The sequence below is a fragment of the Parathielavia appendiculata genome (genome assembly GCF_033297405.1).
Source record: "Parathielavia appendiculata strain CBS 731.68 unplaced genomic scaffold N657scaffold_3, whole genome shotgun sequence".
Classification (NCBI taxonomy): domain Eukaryota; kingdom Fungi; phylum Ascomycota; class Sordariomycetes; order Sordariales; family Chaetomiaceae; genus Parathielavia; species Parathielavia appendiculata.
Window position 1 is genome coordinate 3,048,149 of NW_026944222.1, and position 17,636 is coordinate 3,065,784.

At 57.4% G+C, this 17,636-nt stretch overlaps 7 protein-coding genes across 7 annotated transcripts; 3 read left to right on the forward strand and 4 right to left on the reverse strand.

The window, feature by feature from the left end:
• Window positions 1–2,435: 2,435 nt before the first annotated feature.
• N657DRAFT_312169 (TMS membrane protein/tumor differentially expressed protein) lies at window positions 2,436–4,176 on the reverse strand. Its single transcript, XM_062786742.1, has 2 exons — window positions 3,996–4,176; window positions 2,436–3,942 (listed from the first exon to the last, which is right to left on the reverse strand). The coding sequence occupies exons 1-2, from the start codon at window positions 4,028–4,030 to the stop codon at window positions 2,589–2,591; spliced, it is 1,389 nt and encodes a 462-aa protein (XP_062650323.1). The 5' UTR covers window positions 4,031–4,176; the 3' UTR covers window positions 2,436–2,588.
• Window positions 4,177–5,000: 824 nt separating this feature from the next.
• On the reverse strand, window positions 5,001–7,725 carry N657DRAFT_312071 (MFS general substrate transporter). Its single transcript, XM_062786741.1, has 11 exons — window positions 7,406–7,725; window positions 7,294–7,349; window positions 7,037–7,227; window positions 6,726–6,943; window positions 6,472–6,645; window positions 6,297–6,403; window positions 6,112–6,231; window positions 5,913–6,049; window positions 5,673–5,852; window positions 5,474–5,602; window positions 5,001–5,392 (listed from the first exon to the last, which is right to left on the reverse strand). The coding sequence occupies exons 1-11, from the start codon at window positions 7,586–7,588 to the stop codon at window positions 5,178–5,180; spliced, it is 1,710 nt and encodes a 569-aa protein (XP_062650324.1). The 5' UTR covers window positions 7,589–7,725; the 3' UTR covers window positions 5,001–5,177.
• Window positions 7,726–7,750: 25 nt separating this feature from the next.
• N657DRAFT_643341 (uncharacterized protein) lies at window positions 7,751–8,257 on the reverse strand. The gene has a single exon (XM_062792531.1). The coding sequence runs from the start codon at window positions 8,164–8,166 to the stop codon at window positions 7,864–7,866; it is 303 nt and encodes a 100-aa protein (XP_062650325.1). The 5' UTR covers window positions 8,167–8,257; the 3' UTR covers window positions 7,751–7,863.
• Window positions 8,258–9,271: 1,014 nt separating this feature from the next.
• Window positions 9,272–10,554, forward strand: N657DRAFT_568190 (taurine catabolism dioxygenase; the record flags this gene model as incomplete). The annotated part of the gene is made up of 4 exons (XM_062788569.1): window positions 9,272–9,476; window positions 9,530–9,871; window positions 9,936–10,346; window positions 10,397–10,554. The coding sequence occupies 4 exons, from the start codon at window positions 9,272–9,274 to the stop codon at window positions 10,552–10,554; spliced, it is 1,116 nt and encodes a 371-aa protein (XP_062650326.1).
• Window positions 10,555–10,869: 315 nt separating this feature from the next.
• N657DRAFT_593083 (MFS general substrate transporter) lies at window positions 10,870–13,179 on the forward strand. Its single transcript, XM_062789938.1, has 3 exons — window positions 10,870–12,140; window positions 12,196–12,329; window positions 12,393–13,179. Exons 1-3 carry the CDS (start codon window positions 11,104–11,106, stop codon window positions 12,872–12,874), a joined length of 1,653 nt encoding a protein of 550 aa, XP_062650327.1. The 5' UTR covers window positions 10,870–11,103; the 3' UTR covers window positions 12,875–13,179.
• A 233-nt stretch (window positions 13,180–13,412) lies between these two features.
• Window positions 13,413–14,026, forward strand: N657DRAFT_568735 (Adaptor protein complex sigma subunit; the record flags this gene model as incomplete). Its single annotated transcript, XM_062788610.1, has 3 exons — window positions 13,413–13,444; window positions 13,520–13,589; window positions 13,697–14,026. The coding sequence occupies 3 exons, from the start codon at window positions 13,413–13,415 to the stop codon at window positions 14,024–14,026; spliced, it is 432 nt and encodes a 143-aa protein (XP_062650328.1).
• Window positions 14,027–15,857: 1,831 nt separating this feature from the next.
• On the reverse strand, window positions 15,858–17,486 carry N657DRAFT_568397 (uncharacterized protein; the record flags this gene model as incomplete). The annotated part of the gene is made up of 2 exons (XM_062788585.1): window positions 15,858–16,552; window positions 16,601–17,486. Coding segments are annotated over 2 exons (1,581 nt in total), but the record flags the coding sequence as incomplete, so codon positions are not given.
• Between the last annotated feature and the right edge of the window lie 150 nt (window positions 17,487–17,636).

Sequence of the window (17,636 nt, forward strand, 5' to 3'; positions counted from 1 at the left end):
CTCACCATCAACATCCTCACCATCAACATCCTCACCATCAACATCCTCACCATCAACATCCTCACCATCAACATCCTCACCATCAGCACCCTCGCCCTCGCCATCAACGTCACCGTCAACATCCACTTCTTCAATGTTGACAGCTGCCGCAGCTACCACAGCCGCCCAAGCCAGGCCAACGCCGCCGCGTGGTGGTCCTCCAGGAGGTGGCCCTCCTAGAGTACCCTCCACGATGGTCACCGCTGGCAAGACCGAAACCGTGGATCTGGGCTATGGCGCAACGACGTCCAATGACCAGACGACCTTCCTGACTTCGACACGCGTTGCAAACGAAACATTCACATACGGCCCTTCTGGGTCCTTCAGCTACTGCCAAGCTTCGGACCTGACTGCCCCCCCCACGAGCTGGTCCGTCGTCCACACGACTACTATCACCTGGTACGGCAATCCCGAGGATTATACGCCGCCCTACCCCGCGATCTCAATCCCCCATACGACTTCATCATGCGTCGTTCTCACGTCTCCGGCGATGCTTACCATCTCCGTCTGCGCATCGACGGGAATGGATAGCAAATACAAGACATGCGAGGTGACAACAACGCAGGCGAGTTTCCATTTTGGTCCGCAGCTTACTACCACCCCGGCCATCGTCTTTCTCACCACCGATAAAAACCCGGCCGTGGTGTTCTCGAGCTTCAACACGCCAAACTATGGCGTCAGCCAGGAGCCAAAAACCCGCGACAACCACGTCAGCCCGACCAGCGATGGCGGCGCCATCTCAACGCCCATCTACAACTCGAACAGCGGCCCTCAAGCCATCACAGACCCTGCAAAACGCCCGAACCCGACGACGACCCCAGTGACGGTGGCTGTGCAGCCCACCGGCGTTGTCATCAACGGCAACACCATCCGCGACAACCCGGCGCAGCCCACCCAAGTCGTCATCGTCGCCGACCAGACCTTCACCATTGACCCGACCCGCGTCGTCGGCGCGGGCGCAACCATCGACCGCCCCTCGGCAACAGGCGGCGTCTACGTCCCCGTGCCAACAAGCACCAACCTGGGCGGCATCCTTGTCGTCGTCTCGTCCACCGTCGCCATCATAGGCGGCTCCTCCTTCACCCTCGGCCCAACCCCAACAACGGCCACCGTCTCGGGGCAGACCTTCACCGTCGGCCCCGGCACCATCGCGGCCGCCTCGCAGACCCTGGCGCTACCCACCCTCCCGTCCCCAACCGAAGTCGTCGTCGCCGGAGCCGATCTCATCACCGCCATCGGCCCCTCCGTCCTCGTCATCAAGGGAACCACCCTCACCTACTCGACGAGCACGACCCTCCAGGTCGACGATGACACCATCACCCTCGGACCGGGCGGCGTCACGGTGCACGGCGGGAGCGCCACCATCGGCGGCGCCTCTCAGGACGACTCTACGCAGTATGCCCTCGTCGGCGGCGCGACCCTCACCAAGATTGGCGCGTCCGTCGTCGTCATCCGCGACGTGACCTACACCGTCGGGCCCGGCGCCGCCACGACCACCACCGTGGTAGGAGGCGAGACTGTCACGATCAAGCCCGAGGGCGTCACGGTCGGCACGCTGACGCTGGCGTATCCCTTTGGTCCGACGACGGTCATCACGCCCGGGGCGACGGGGACCGGCGGGGCGAGGGTGACGGGTACGGGGGCAGCGGCCGATTCTTCTTCTTCTTCGGGTGGCGGGGAGGGGGAGGGGGAGGGGGAGGAGGATGCTGCTTTTGCTGGGGCGAGGCCGTGGATTGTGGGCGTTATTTGGGGGTTTACGGTTGCGGTCGGGGTGGGGGTCATGGCTTAGGTCTTTTTCCATTTCTCTTCTCTTCCACTTTTCTTCATTGGCTCTTTCTCCTTTAGGGTTATGGGCGGCGGCGTTGTGGGTTTTTGCTGTTTTATTCTCTGTGCGAGTAAGTCATTTGAGAGGAAAATCAGAATCGGCTTGACGACGGCTCTTGGTTTACGTTGATTAACGGTTGTTGGTAAGGGGTGGAAGATACGGAGAGGCCATGGTCAATGGCCGTCTGTTGTGTACCTGGAGTTTCTGTTGCGATACCCGGAAGAAATATCGGGAAAGAGAGGACGCTCTCCTCCCCTCTTAATGCGAATAACGAATTGTTGTGCGATGTCCCAAGGTTAGTTGTCTGTATTCCTCCGTCTAATGTTCAAAGTCCCCGTGGGAAGTTCAGGTTTAACATTCAGGTGGCTCGCTCTTCGGCCGCCCTCGGGGATCCTCGCCCCTGGGGGTTTAGCATATAACTTGGAAAACGGGCTGCCGTAGATAACGGCCATAATCTGAACTGACGTCGTCGCTATTTCGCACCCAATCGGGTGGCCTTGACTGTTTTCGCTAGTACCGGTATGGGTGCTTTCGGTGTTTCGGCAGGTAAAAACGGGGAATGGCCGGCAGAAGTCCGTGGCGATACAACCGAACGTATACTACTGCCCCGGCCAGAAACGGCTCGCCCATGAACACTAACCTGATCCAGAAAATGGTAATAAACAACTTTCCCGCAACCAAACCCAAAACATGACGCACCATCTACCGGTGATCTACTCTTCCCCTATTCAAACTCAAACCGCTCGGGCAACACGACCGGCGCGACGAGCGTCCAGACGTACATGGCATAGCACACCCACGAGCTAACAATCTTGACCCAGCTAGCCCACAGCGTCCTCCCCACAGTCGCAAAGTTCTCGCTGCCCCTCTTGTCATCATCCCAGTCCATCGTCAAGAGCGTCGCGACCCAGGCGGTAGCCAGAAAGAAGATGACGTGGAACATGGCATAGCTATACTGCGTGCTGGCGCGCTCGTCGTCGTTGCGCGTATTGCTGTTATTGTTGTTCCCGCCGTCCGAGTCGTTGTCGTCGTCGGATAGCAGCGCGTCCGGAGGCAGGCTGCCCTCCTCGACGGCGCGGCGGAGGGCCTCGGCGCGCATCTGCCTGCGGGCCGAGGGCTGCGTCGTCACGACCAGGTCGTGCTCGTAGTCTGCTTCGCTGTCGGGCAGGCGAATTTGGCCCGAGGAGGAGGAGGAGCCGCCGAGGCCGAGGCTCTGGGTGGCGGCGCGGGTCGTCGTGTAGGCGACGGTCAGCATGGTCACGATGGCGCCGACCACGACGGTGGTGGTGCGGGTGCCCTGGCCGAGGACGAGCGGGTTGCACCGGCGGTCCTCAGTCTCGTCGGGTTCCATGGACACGGCCGACATGGTCAGGTAGGTGCAGTAGACTGCGACCATGGCGGCTTGGGCGAGACCGGCCTTCGGGTTGTGTTCCTGGATGGTGGGGTGAACCGAGATGACCGAGATGGCGATCCAGAGAAGGAGGTTGATGGTGATGGCGGCTTGGTTCATGGAGCAGCCGCTCGAGGCGAAGAAGATGTACTGCACGATGGTCATGGCCAGCGAGGCGAGGTACATGCCCAGGGTCGAGCCGATCAGGATGATGCGCCACGTCCTGGACTCGGTGTCCTCAATCTGGGCGAGGCAGTACTCGGCCCAGTTGTGCGCCAGATCGACCAGCAGGATCAGGCCGAGGATCAGGAACATCATGGCGCACACCATGGCGATGTAGTTGCCCCAGAACTGGAAGAAGGTGTCCGGGATGAAGAAGGTGAGGACGATCAGGCCCAGCCAGGCGATGATCTTGGGGCCCCAGTAGCCGTTTTGAATGGCGGCGCGTGGGTTCTTGGAGGAGTGCACGCCGAGCATGAGGGCAGCCAGGACGAGGTGGAACATGCCGAGGGCGAAGTTGATGCGGTGGACGGCCAGCCAGCCGTAGCAGTCGCCGTCGCCGCACTTGATCTTGACGTAGTCCAACATCAGGTGCTGCAGCTTCTCGACGGCCCATTTCGTGAGCATGATCCATGATAGTATTGAGTTGATGAGGAGGATCAGGGCGTATGCGATACGGGTTGCGACACTGGAGGGGCCATGTCAGCAGCGGTTTGGAGGTGCTGGCGAGTGGTTGCCTACCTGTTGCCGCATTTCCCGCAGGCACTGCACACCATGGAGCAGGTGGCTGCGCCGCAACAGCTGGCTGCAAAGGATAGGACCTGCGCAAGTGTCAGTCAGAGGCCGTGGCACAAGAGTCAGGGAGGCAGACAGTGCCCAAGCTGGGGACCGCCAGCAGCGGGATCGAGAGGAGAGCACCCATGGTGTCGGCTGTAGGCAGCCCTCGGGCCTCTTCCAAGCGGGAATCAAGCTGTCGAGCTGTTGTGAGGGATCAAGTGTCTATCGGTGATTTGAAATCAGTTTCTCCAATGGTCGGAGCGAACGCGCGGCGGTGTTCGACGGCGCTTGTCAATGTTGTCGGTCGTTGCTGTCGTCGGATCTGGGCTGTGGCTTGGATGACGAACTTAAGTTGCGGCTAGCCCCGGGGGATGACACCGACAGTGCGCCTAAACAGTATTAGATCGGATCTGCGACAGACCACCTGATTCGCGGCAGACTTCCCTACCATACCAACCAAACATTTCACACTACTAACAATTGAGGGCCATTCAATCTAACTGCATTCCCCGACGCGGTCCTCTTAGAAAGATATGCTTGCACACCAAAAGTATACATGCACGCAAAAGATATGTATGTAAGCCAGGAAGAGTGGATGCAGGCCAAAGCTACATCCGTAGAATTGCCCAATGAGCCCTCCGCTCTCCCTGGCGCGAATCAAGTGGTCTGTCGCGAATCAACCCGCGCCCAACTAGGAGCCTTGGCGCCTCAACGAGTAGCAAATCTCCGTTCACTTGCGAACACCAGCAGAGGATCAAAACCTAGGGCAGGCACCGTCTTAGGTTGGGATTGAAGCTCGTCTTTGAATAATATTTTTTGTTCGGTTCGATAGGTTAAGTATTTGAAGCGCCAAATGCAACTCCATTTCCCGAGTCGACACTCGACAACCCGATCCCGCCGTCGCCGTCACGACTCACAGGCACATCATGAATCGGAGCCCAAGCAAGCTGGTCGCCCACGACCACCGCATCATAAGCTCTCTTATCCTTCTTCATTTCTCCGGCCAATACCCATTATTTACCGTTTGTGGCTGTCTATTTCTTATGGTTTCTCCTTCCGCCAGCGAGCGTGCCATGCTCTCGACAGTCTCTGAAATGACGGTCCACCCACCAACGGGGACCCCGCTGAGCTCGCAGCAGCCTGCCCCTAGTGCTGGAACCGGAAGTCCAATCTCTTGTTGCCCTGATCGGTTGTGGTGGCCAGGTAGTCCAACCGCTCCTCGGGAGTCATGGCGTTCCACTTCCTTTCTCTCTGCTTGTTGCGGAAGACATAGTATGCCTTCACCAGGCCGTACAGCACAATGTTCATGCAGAGGATTCCGAGCAGTTGCCGGTTTCCGCGTCGGTACAGCGGCGCGTCGTCTGTGGGAGGCCAGTCAGTGACTGCTTCCCTTGACTGTCCCCGCTGAGTCTAAGGTAGCCGTGGAGCAGAATGGAACTCACCAGCCCGGTAGATGTTGGAGGCGATGACGCCGCTTGCCTGGACAAACATGTTGTAGCAGGCCGCAGACACGGTGCGGGACCGGACAGTGTTCGAATTCCGCGAGTTCCATGCGACCTGGATCGGATGTGCTGTTGTTGTTCTCTCATCAGTCATCTCTCGCGCATGTAAATGCCACTGCTGTATGGTAGGGTCTTTTACCGTTGGGGTAGCTGAGCAGCAGCGTGGTGACGGCATAGATGATCCATCTGCTAACTTTGGCTGTATCCACGACGTTGAGGTAGATCAGGAACGGCAGTGCCCATATCTGTGAGGCCCCAGCCACCAGCGTTAACTGGCCGAGGACTTCGGCAAGGTAGGCTATGCCGAGCATCGTGATAACTGGCCGGCGTCAAAATCACAGCCTCTACGAGTCGCATTTCCGGGACAATCAATACTTACTGTGGCCAATAGTGTATGGTATGGCCAGCAAGTTTGACTGGAAGGTGTCGAAACCCAAGCCCCGGAGAGAAAGGGTGAGATACTGTTGCGGGGGCACCATTGGGATCTGGAACGTTAGGCCCAGAATATACAGCGGCCTGGACTCGATCAGTTCACCTCTCGGGGCTCGCTTCATGATGACAAAGATGGGTCTACCCACCAGAGGTCATAGTCCTTAAGGCTCTGCCAAAGGAGCTTGAGCGTGATGGGCTCCCGGTTGTGCATATCGCTCTTGTTTGGGTCCTCCCGCAAGACTCGGTTCACCATGATCGTTTCCTCGCTGAGATTCCGCAACTCCAGTCAGCGCCATCGAGACGGCGACCCGTACAAGAGAAAGGGACTTACCGCTCGGTGAACCACCCATTGCTGCCCCGGAACCAGCTCGCTGTCTGGCATGGCCCAGCTGGCATGAGAAGGAACGAGAAGAGACCAATAACAAGCGTCAATAAACCCTGCCCGCCTCATTAGTACCGATTGGATTCGAACCGATCACACACTCGTGAAGCGCGGGCACACTTACCTCGATCAGGAACAGCCATCTCCAACCAGAATGGCCCTGGACGCCCCGCATATGCAGTATACCGTAGGCAAGGAGGGCAGAGATAATGTCGGCGATGCTCATGGCTGTCCAAAAGAACCCCAGCCGTATCGTCAGCTCGTGATGCTTGTAAAAGTACGAAAGGTACAAGATCACCTATTGATCTAATGTGAGCTTCCGCTGCTACTGACTGCCAATTGAAAGATTTCAGGGACATCAAACTGATGTTTACTCACATCAGGGATGAAGCCGCCTTGCAGCACGCCCAGCGAGCAGCGGCAGACCAGGAACGACGTGCGGCCAGACAGGAAGAACTGGGCGCTGGCCACAATGCTCCAGAGCGTCATCTGCGCCGGTATCCAGCGGTCCGGTCCCACCCACTTGGACACCAGTTGGGACGGCAGTTCGGCACAGAGGAACGAGAGCCTAAAGATGGTGCTGCCGAGGTTGTAGTCTGCGAGCCAGACCAAGGGTCAGCACACACTCTCTCTCCATGGCGGTATCACAAGCCCTGTCCAGGGCTTCTTGCTGTCTCAGGGTGGCTCACCATTGGTAGTCATCCCGAGGTCCGGGAGGAAATTGTCGGTCAGGGCCTGCGAGATATTGGCTCGGTCAAGCTCCAGAGCCATGAACATGATGCAGGTCCACACCATGATCCGGAAGTCAATCTTGCGGATCAAGCCGTACTCCTCGCGCCATGTCCACCGCGCCAGCGGGTCGAAGCGATGCGTGTTCTCCCTGAGCTCGGTTATCTCGTCAATTTTCCATTCTCAATGGAAACTTTTAAGGGCGAATAGGCCTTACCACTTGGGAGGAGGTTGGTATCGTTCTGCCGTGTCCGTGTCATCAAACACGCTGGGCTTTCCACTCGTTAGCCTTTTTTGCTTGCAGGAGCCCTGCGGTATGGGGAGCTTGCCTGGGTGGCAATGGCATCCGGGTCGTAAGCCTTAGTTCTCTGGAACCAGAACCGCTTCTCCTGGATGGGTTCTGCGAGGGGCGGGATAGTGTTCACGGACGTGGTCGAGCTGTCAGGGCCCAGCTTGCTGACAAGCTCTGTTTCGACCTTGACGGCCTTGTCTTTGATGAGAACGGTAGCCATTACCGCGGAGTTGGTATCAACAACGAGTCTCAGCTGTTCCCTGGACCACTTCTTCCCTGTGTAACCGCTGGACGTCCGTTTCTTATACTAACGATCAAAGGACGTATTGACATCACCTCTTACCAGTTGCGAAGCCCACGATCTTGGTCCCCCGCATGTCGTACACCGTCCGCATAATCACGTCTTGAGTGTATCTGGCCAGCATGTTGTACCAACCTGGAAGTCAGAGGCTTATCAGTTGCCGCCAGACGGTGCTCGTCACCACCTGAAGCTTACTACAACCCCTGCCAAGGATTCATTGTCTCGGTCGACTGCTCACCAATCGTCGACGGTGATGTTTTGCCCAAAGACAGGCAGATGCGCTGCTTTGGCCATCCACGGTCGTCGAGAGGGCCGCGGCATAATCTGGAGGGGCGGTTACGACGCTCCCGCGCGTGGCATGCCGAACTTTTTACCGGACTTCGACATTCTAGCGCCATATTAGGACTGGCGATGAACGGTGGGGGATGGTGAGGCTGGAATCTTGAAACTGCCATGGGAGCATCGTGATCGGGGCAGCAGCCCGGCAGGGACAGCATGCCGAGGTTCAGCAACCCTGCAGATAATACGTTCTGATTCAGTATTGATGGACAATGGAATCGTTATCAGACCACGGCGAGTCAAGAACGCTGGCCACTGGCGCTGGGTCGAATGCCAAGAACAGGTTCTTGAACAATCCCAACATGACGCGATGATTCGTGCTCATCCCAGCAACTTACGCGACTCTCTTAGACTACTACCGGCACTTAGGGAGCCACCAGTCCTAAGAACTCCATTGGCTAGTTAGGTAGCTAATTGGACGACTACAACCATCTCCGTGTCTGTAGTGGCCTTCAACACCATCCCTGCATATCAAACAGTTCAAACACAACCCTCGCCTTCCATCAACCTGCATTATCTCCGCAAACACCGCAGCGAGAGCCGGGTCACGCAGAGCGAAACCGAGCACCGTCAGACAGGCTACCAATCAGACTTCGCGAAAGAGGCGTTTGGGATAAAGGTGGCAGAGAAAGCAGCGTGGGGAATCAGCTTGCGCCATCGTTTAACCCACCTCCCAATCCCATGACGCCGTCGCGGAGGATATGACCGTGATGATACGCAAGCTCCGTGCCGGATGCCGTCTTCCTGGCCCCGCTCTCCACGGGACATCACAACCTCGGATGGTCGGATGTTCGGCACATAACGATGCTGCGTCTCTGGGAACCTGCTGATTTCATTCCCGGGACACTAGGGAGGCCACATCAGTCTCCCCGCACGTATAGACTGTGGCGGAATACACGATAGGAAACTCGCCATCGCGACCATTGATGCCCGTATCATGGCCATCCGTATTCCCCTACGTATCACTCGCAATCTTGCAGCTTCGCAGTGCAACATTGGAGAAAGGAACGCGGGGGGAACATGTGTGACTGTGGAAGAAGGGGGTTTGGTGATGTGAATCTATCTCGTCAGCTGTCCAGCAGCTCAACTCAGCTCAATCACCGAATTGTATAAAAGGGGCACCTGCTCTCACCTTGCCCAAACCACCAACCACACCAGGAATTCGATATCACACGCGTTTTGTTGGGCTATCAATCTTCGCACATCACAGTGCTTCTCCTGAAGAACGAGACAAAACAAGATCAGCATCACTCACCACCGACCATGGCACCTTCAGCAGTTGAAGTTGACGTCCCGTTGGTAACCAAAGGCGTAGTTCGTGAGCCGCTCAAGCTCTCTGGAGCGCTCGACTTGTACGAATCGTTCGATGTCACTCCCGTTATTGGCCGCGAGTTTCCCACTGCCAAGTTGGTGGAATGGCTCGACGCGCCCAATTCGGATGAGCTCCTCAGGGACCTTGCGATCACCAGTAAGCCGCTTCTCTCGAAACATCCCGAAATGGTGTAGCTGACATTCCCCCAGTCTCGCAACGCGGCGTCGTCTTCTTCCGAGCCCAGGACGACCTGACCAACGATCTCCAAAAGAAACTGATTCTGCGACTTGGCGAGCTCACGGGACGGCCTTCCACCTCGGGGCTGCATATCCACCCCATTCTCAACTCGGAGCGAGAGCTGGGAGGTAACGATCTCGAGATCAGCACCATCAGCTCGGTCCAGTCCAAGCAGTTATATTCCAAGACGGGCCCAGACACGCTCAGCGACAAGAAGCAGAACAGCGCCCAGTGGCACAGCGATATCGCCTTTGAGCCCGTGCCGGCCGACTACACGTCTCTGCGGCTTGTGCAGCTGCCGACCACCGGAGGAGGTAAGTCAGGGCCATTTCTAACACTGCGCTGGGAAAGCACCCTGACCAGAAAAAACGTACCTAGACACTCTCTGGGCGTCGGGCTACGAACTCTACGACCGTATCAGCGAGCCGTACCAGAAGTTCCTCGAGAACCTTACGGCCACGTTCGAGCAACCATACTTCCAGAAAGTGGCCGAGTCGTCGGGCTTCCGGCTGTACGACAAGGAGCGCGGCGCCCCCGAGAACGTCGGCGGCGAGCTCAAGGCCGTCCACCCGGTCGTGCGCACCAACCCGGTCACGGGCTGGAAGAGCATATTCCCCGTGGGCGGCCACGTCAAGCACATCAACGGTCTGACCGAGGAGGAGAGTTCCAAGCTACTCGGCTGGTTCCTAGATCTGGTCTACAAGAACCACGATCTGCAGGTCCGGTTCAAGTGGAAGAGCTCCAATGATATTGGTAAGTTTTCCCCTTTCTCTCACACACACTTTCCCTGTGATGCCACTTCGAATAGCCTTGCTTGTGATGCTAACCCGGGTTATCAGCCATCTGGGACAACCGATCCGTGTTCCATACCGCAACCTTTGACTACCTGGACGGTCAGTATGGTGAGCGGTTCGGAAACCGCGCGGTGGGCCTGGGTGAGCGGCCGTATCTTGACCCTAACAGCACCTCGAGGAGGGAGGCCTTGAGCAAGGCTTGATGAAGTTGCCTCCTTCCGTCCTGTTGCTGGGTCAGCCTTTTCTCTCTTTCAATCATCAAGGAAACCGATCTAGTCAGATTCCGCCTGTCCTTGTGCATCACTCACGGCTAACATGTGATCTGTTACCGATTACACACATTGTGCAATGAAACGTGATCGTGCCGACTCTGAAGTGGGAAGATGCCCTACCAAAGGCCAGCCCCACTCAGCTACCAGGGGTGCTCCAGCCACTTACGGTAAGGTATGCACGAAGGTACCAGCCCAGATAAGCCAAGCCCTTTGAACCCACTCCCACATCCCGTAGTCAACCATCATCCGAGACTCTCATATCCCCCTGTCCAACGCCTTCGTGACGAAGATGCCATCGCCCAATTGACAATTTAGAACTTCCTCTGTCTCCTAGCGTCGCCGGTTGCATTCCGCTCTAAACAATAGCCGGGATGACTCAGTACGGCTGAAGTGTCGCCTTTTTTTGATTACCCCGTCCTCGACTCCGTCTCCGAGGTCCATCTCCCTTCCCACCTCCGTTATCGCTCTTCGAGCTACAAGATGCGAGACGCACAGCTGCACCGCGCCCGGCTGGTGTCGAGCGTGGCTGCCACCATCATCTCGCTGGCCTGCGGAACCAACTATGTCTACTCGGCCTGGGCGCCCCAGTTCGCCGACCGCCTGCACCTCACCACCACCGAGACCAACCTCATCGGTCTGGCCGGCAACCTGGGCATGTACTCGGCCGGCGTCCCCGTCGGTCTGTTTGTCGACCACCGCGGCCCCCGTCCAGCCGTCATCTCGGGCGCCCTGTGCCTCGGCATTGGCTACCTTCCCTTCCGCGCCGCCTATGAGACTGCCTCGGGCTCCGTGCTGCTGCTGTGCTTCTTCGCCTTCCTGACCGGCCTGGGAGGCTGCATGGCGTTTGCTGCCTCGGTCAAAACGTCCGCCCTGAACTGGCCTCACCACCGAGGCACCGCGACCGCCTTCCCCTTGGCTGCCTTCGGACTCAGCGCCTTCTTCTTCTCCGTGTTTGGCGGCGTCCTCTTCCCGGGCAACACAGGCGCCTTCCTCACCCTGCTGGCGGTCGGTACCTTCACTTTGAGTTTTGTTGGTTTCTTCTTCCTCAAGGTCCACCCGCACGCCTCGTACCACAGCCTGCCGACCGGCGCTCCTGCCTTGTTCGACTCGCAGCGGCTGCACCGCACACCCTCCGAGGAGACCAAGGCCTCGCGCCGTCACGGCGGGCGACGCTCTCCAGATGCAGAACGCGGTACGTCGCCCACCACCTACACGACTCCCGCGGCGGCTGCCGGTCCATCCCAGGAAGCCCCGGCACCGGACCCAGCCGATGTCGAGGCTGCCCCCCCTGCCCTGGACGCCGCCGCATCCCACGAGGCGGAGCCGGACGAGACATCGTCCCTCATGTCCAGGTCGTCGTCGTCGCTGGCCGGCGATGTCCTAGTCCAGAGCAGTGTTGATTTGGATCGCTCCCACCGTGTAGATATCCGCGGCTGGCGCCTGCTGCGCAATGTCGACTTTTGGCAGCTGTTTGCCATCATGGGCATTCTGGCCGGCATTGGCTTGATGACTATCAAGTGAGTTCTCTTTGTCCCCCCCTCAAGATGCAAGTCTGGCTGACACGGGGAAAAGCAACATTGGCCATGATGCCAACGCGCTCTGGAAGCGCTACGACCCCGCGGTAGACGAGGCCTTCCTCGTCCAGCGGCAACAGATGCACGTCTCCATCCTGTCGGTTGGCAGTTTCTGTGGCAGGCTGCTGAGCGGTAAACAACCCCTCTACTGCTTTCTCCGTTTTCTCCTCCCCCATACTGACGCAATTCACCCAGGCGTCGGGTCCGACTTCCTCGTCAAGTCCCTGCACGCCAGCCGGGCCTGGTGCCTCGTCATCGCCTGCTTCGTCTTCAGCGTCGCTCAGATCTGTGCCATAAACGTCGAGAACCCCCACCTCCTGGGCTTCGTCTCGGGCCTGTCCGGTCTCGGCTACGGCTTTTTGTTCGGCGTCTTCCCCTCCATCGTGGCCGAGTCGTTTGGCGTCCACGGTTTGAGCCAGAACTGGGGGCTCATGACCCTCGCTCCGGTCTTCTCGTCCAACGCCTTCAACCTGTTTTATGGCGCCGTCTTTGACAGCCACAGCATTGTTGGGCCGGACGGCGAGCGGTCTTGTCCGGATGGGCTGGACTGCTACAAGAATGCCTATTTTGTTACGCTGGCGGCCTGCGGTGTGGGTATTGTCGTCACGCTGTCGACGATTCGGCACCAGTACCATCAGCGCTTGAGGGAGGAGGGGAAGGGCGCTGCTGAGGATTAGGTCTCGGTGGGCAGAGTGGCCGCCAGTAGGGGCTTTCTGGATGGCGGCGAGAAATCTCAGAGAACAGGCGTCAAGTTGGAGAGATTGGACTATATCATGTGGATGGCCGTAGAGACCGTTTCAAGATGGCTGTCGCCGGCAGGTAGATTGGCTACAGGTTGGCACGGCACTGCACAGGATGGCGTTCCGGACACCGAAGTTAGAGGGCCACCAGGGAACGAGTCACTACTGGGCGTTCGGGCTCTACAGGCAGTGCAAGAAATTTCCCAGCATGTCAAATGCACTCATGAACTGCATGATTGAAGGAATGGTTCTTTAAAAAGCCAGTCTATGCTGAACACGTCTCAGTGTTGATGGAGTGAGCACCTTGATGGCTCGCTCTGCCGAGAAAGCGAGACGATAACAACCCCAACCCTCACACCCAACTATCCCCAAGCAGTTGACCCCCTTTGTCAGTATCCGTCTTCCACATCAGTACCACCACACTGAAAACAGCACGGCAGCGACCACCACCCGCGGGCATTTCCGCGCCGCAGCCATGTTGTCATTTATCCTCATTCAGAACCGGCAGTAGGTTCCAATACCCTCAGCATTCCGACCCTCGATTTCGAATCAAACCCCCGCTAACGCCGATCCGCACACAAGAGGCAAGACCCGCCTGGCCAAGTGGTACGTCCCCTACAGCGACGAGGAAAAGATCAAGCTCAAGGGCGAGGTTCGTCCCCCCATTTTTCCCTTTCAAATCACCCCTTCCCCAATGCCCTTTCATTTTATTTTTTTGGCTTTCATGCTAAACCTTGGTGTGGTTCGATTCGATAAAAGGTCCACCGGCTCGTAGCCCCGCGCGACCAAAAGTACCAGTCCAACTTTGTCGAGTTCCGTAACCACAAGCTCGTCTACCGCCGCTACGCGGGCCTCTTCTTTTGCGCGTGCGTCGACACGAATGACAACGAGCTCGCCTACCTCGAGGCCATCCACTTCTTCGTCGAGGTGCTCGACGCCTTTTTCGGAAACGTTTGTGAGCTGGACCTGGTGTTTAACTTCTACAAGGTCTACGCCATCCTCGACGAGGTGTTCTTGGCCGGCGAGATCGAAGAGACGAGCAAGCAGGTTGTCTTGACCAGGTTGGAGCATCTGGATAAACTGGAGTGAGACCGACTGACAGACTTGGAAAATTTATCTTCGAGTCGGGAGGGAGCGTGGGGTCTGGAAAGGGATTACAGCGGCTTGATGGATGTGTGTCGGTGGAGGGGAGGGTGCGGTGCGTTATCTTTGCCATGTTCCGGTTGGGGAAACATAACGGGAATGGGTGGGTGAGGAGGATAGAGGCGATGCAGAGGAGGGATGCTACCGCTGCGTCCTAAGACGGAGATAGCTGGCCAGCCGCACCACTTTGAGCCGGTGGTAGCTGAACTGAATATGCGGTGCGGGATTTTACAGAAACGAAGCCGCTCGGAACCGTTGGGAGATGAGAGGGTCGCTGAAAGGGCCAAGGCGAAGGACACGTCAAGGGGGGGACAAGTCGGGCAAGTGACAGTGGGAAATATCCATGCGCCCATCAGATTCACCATTGCCGTTGACGGTTCGAATGGCACGACGGTAATACCAACATGAGGAGCGGCCGTTTGCACGGACAGGAGGCCAGCAGTATGCTCAATCGAATAACTAGCAGTTCTCTATCGGCTCAGCAAAATAGCTAAAATAGATGTATGACATCTCGCGAAGCTGTCAACTGGCGACGACAGGCATCGAAGCAGCAGTAACCTGTGGACGCCTGCCCCATGATCCATCCGTGACCCGGCCGCTACGGGCACCTGTTCCTGCCCAAGCAACGAACCGAAAAATGAAAACCGAAACTTTCCGAAAGGTAGGAATACATAACACGTCCACTTGCGACTCATCCGCCTCAAAGCCCTGCACCAACGATTGGAACGGAGGCCAATAAACAGGATTCCGAGCAACGGGCTCGCGAACTCGCACTGGCGTGTTGAAGGCCAAGTCAAAGTCGCCGGGCGAATCTCCTGGAAAGCAGCGGCACGTCCCTCAGAAACTTGAGACGGCTCCATGGCGACGAAATGCCGGTCAGGCTAAGAATATAAATCGACTGTCTCTTGGCCCTCAACAACGGGAATAGCGGGAAGCTGTTGTTCCTGAGAAGCAGCTGATCCCTCAGGAAGCTGAACAGCCAGGGTCACACAATATCGACCATTTGTGCGTCAACCACGCCTTTGGCGACCGAGTCAACAGCCGCCTCGTCTGTCGCCGAAGCCTCAACATCCGTCTCGTTGTCATCAGCGGGACTTGGAAGCGAGGAATCAGTTGCCTCGGCATCAACTACCTCACCGGGCTTGAACCCGACCATTGGATCCCCCCTTGCAATCCTTGTCAGGCTTGCTTTCATGGCAGGGACAGCCAGCCAAGCTTCATCCATCACTGTGTCCTCTTGCTCCGTACTGCTGAGGCGGTCAGGCTGTTGCATGGCAGAGTCAATTGCCTCATGGTCCGACACACAAGCTTCCGCTTCATGTGTGGTAGACGTAGTCTCGGCTACCATCTCGCAGTCGGCCGAGATAAACGACTCTTCCTCCCCAGAACAAAGCTCATAGAAGTCGGCGCTGCGACAACGAGCCTTGTTCACGGTCTGGTTGACCCAGTTTTTTTTATATCCCTCGAACAGCGTGACGAGCAAAGGATGGCAAGTCTTGGCACCCTCGTCTCGGATCATCTCCATGATGTTGAGCTCAGACAGCTGGCCGTCAGTGTCGCAACGATTTTCCATGCTCTTCGCGAGGACGATCTTCTCCGGCTTGTCGACATCCATCGTCTCGACCACCGAAGAAAACGTCACGCGCTTCACGAGCCGGGTTTGCGGAACATTCTCGTCGCCATATGACAATCGTTCTTCCCGCTCTACCGGAGCAAAAGTGACGGGCTTGGCGGGACGGGCGTGCGGAACAATTTCGTCGACCTCATCGTCGTATGACAGTCGTCCTTCCTGCTCAACCGGAGCAGAAGTGACGCGCCTAGGAGGACGGGTTTGCGTGACATCCTCGTCCACTTCGTCGTCATATGACAGTCGTCCTTCCCGCTGACCTCCCCGCTGCACGATGAGGTCGTCATCCCGCCGACCCATGAGATTGTCAGATAATGTCGCAGCCTTGGAAGACCAATTCGCCATACCAGCAATGGCCAAGCCCTGGCTCTTCTTCCTCAAAACGGTTTTGTCGGGGGAAGGCGAGCGCGATGCCTTGCGTTTACGTCGCTGATCCCGAGGCATTGACAGGGACAGACGAGAGAACTCATCCTCAGGACGATACTTGTCCACTGGGCGATATTTGTCCCCGTAACGATGGCGCCCAACTTCACGGACTGGCGACGAGGACCGATCTGTACCACGGGCTGGGATGTCATACTGGGATTCTCGCCCGTCCTGAGATGGCTCCGCCCGTTTGTCCTGAAAACGATCCATATGGTCTGGCCGGCGTGCTCCCTCAACCCTACCGCCTGTCTTCGCATACGCACGCCTCTGGGCTGCAATAGAGTCCGGATGTGGGTGCTTAGGGCACAGAGGGCCGTAGTGTTCTCCGACCTTCTTGCAGAAGTGGCACTTGTAGTTCTGGGGCGGCTTCCTGTCGAAGGAGGGATCCATATTGGTCGGACATTTCTTCAAAAGGTGTCCTGGACAGGAATCAGCGGCTGCACCTGACAGTACCCATGTCTACTTACCCTGCTGCCCGCAGCGGTCACAGACGTAGTACTGAGGAGGCCGCTTCGAGGTGCCGCCTTTCTCAGTTCTGGGCGAGGCGGAAGACGAGTCGGAATATTTCGCTGATAACTTCCGCTTCGTCTCAGCAACCTCAGAGTCCTTCTTCTTGGGAGGCGCCGTGGTCAAATCTTTCACGGCCAGCATGTTGGGCCCCGTCAAGATAGGAAGACCTGGCTGCGGATTTTGTCCATGCCCCTCGGAGGAGCCCCTCCCCTTCGGTAACGTCTTCGAAGAGATGAAGACAACATCGTCGTCGCCACCATCGTCATCATCGTCAATCTCGATGACTGTGCGAGGTTCCTGAGACAATTTGACCCTGTCAGGGTGCATCTGACCGAACAAAGCCTCTGGCTTTGCAGCACTTAGGCCGGGGTTCACAGACGTTGAAGGACTCGCCATCAACCCGCGCAGCTCGGCTTCCGCGATGCTGAGCCGTCTCGAGCTTGTAGGGTCCGCGATGGCCTGGTGGCGTTGCCAGTTGCGAAACGCCTCGAAAATGAGGTCGTCGTGACTGGCCATGGCCTTCAGGAACCGATACCAAGTTGTGATCTCTTGGGTGAGAGAGCCCTCGGCCGAAACATCGATGGCCATGAGGCGTGGATACAGCCACATGACATAGATGGTCAAAGTCCCCATTCTACTCACGTCCGAGGGCAGCTTGTTGGTGATCGCATCCGAAAGCTGATTCAAAGACACGCCCTCGAAACTCTCAAGGTCTAAGACCTCAAGACATCCTTCTAAGTTGTTGAAATGTCCATCACGACAACCTTGGGAGTCACGGGCTCCCTTGAAGAAAGAGATGATGGTTTTGGTATCGAGATGTTTGTTTGCGTGTGCTTCCGACATAGTGGCATCGCCTCGGTGATACTCTCGACTGAAATTTGACCGAGATGAAACCAAAGCCGCGAATTAAGCGACTAAATCCACCGACTTTCAAAGTAACCTGGAAATTACGCCGGCGCACTCGAGCCTTTGGCAAAGGAGAGAGGGCTTTGG

What these genes read in the sequence shown, in the direction of transcription:
- N657DRAFT_312169 (XM_062786742.1), bottom strand. Translation starts at nt 4,030, where the DNA reads ATGGTGTGCAGTGCCTGCGGGAAATGCGGCAACAG. An exon ending in TGCGGGAAATGCGGCAACAG is followed by an intron (nt 3,943 to 3,995) that starts GTAGGCAACCAC and finishes TGGCCCCTCCAG; the next exon opens with TGTCGCAACCCGTATCGCAT.
- N657DRAFT_643341 (XM_062792531.1), bottom strand. Translation starts at nt 8,166, where the DNA reads ATGCTGTCCCTGCCGGGCTGCTGCCCCGATCACGATGCTCCCATGGCA.
- N657DRAFT_312071 (XM_062786741.1), bottom strand. Translation starts at nt 7,588, where the DNA reads ATGGCTACCGTTCTCATCAAAGACAAGGCCGTCAAGGTCGAAACAGAG. An exon ending in CTTAAGGACTATGACCTCTG is followed by an intron (nt 6,050 to 6,111) that starts GTGGGTAGACCC and finishes GATCGAGTCCAG; the next exon opens with GCCGCTGTATATTCTGGGCC. An exon ending in CTCCAACATCTACCGGGCTG is followed by an intron (nt 5,393 to 5,473) that starts GTGAGTTCCATT and finishes GGCCTCCCACAG; the next exon opens with ACGACGCGCCGCTGTACCGA.
- N657DRAFT_593083 (XM_062789938.1), top strand. Translation starts at nt 11,104, where the DNA reads ATGCGAGACGCACAGCTGCACCGCGCCCGGCTGGTGTCGAGCGTGGCT. An exon ending in ATTGGCTTGATGACTATCAA is followed by an intron (nt 12,141 to 12,195) that starts GTGAGTTCTCTT and finishes CACGGGGAAAAG; the next exon opens with CAACATTGGCCATGATGCCA. An exon ending in CTGTGGCAGGCTGCTGAGCG is followed by an intron (nt 12,330 to 12,392) that starts GTAAACAACCCC and finishes CAATTCACCCAG; the next exon opens with GCGTCGGGTCCGACTTCCTC.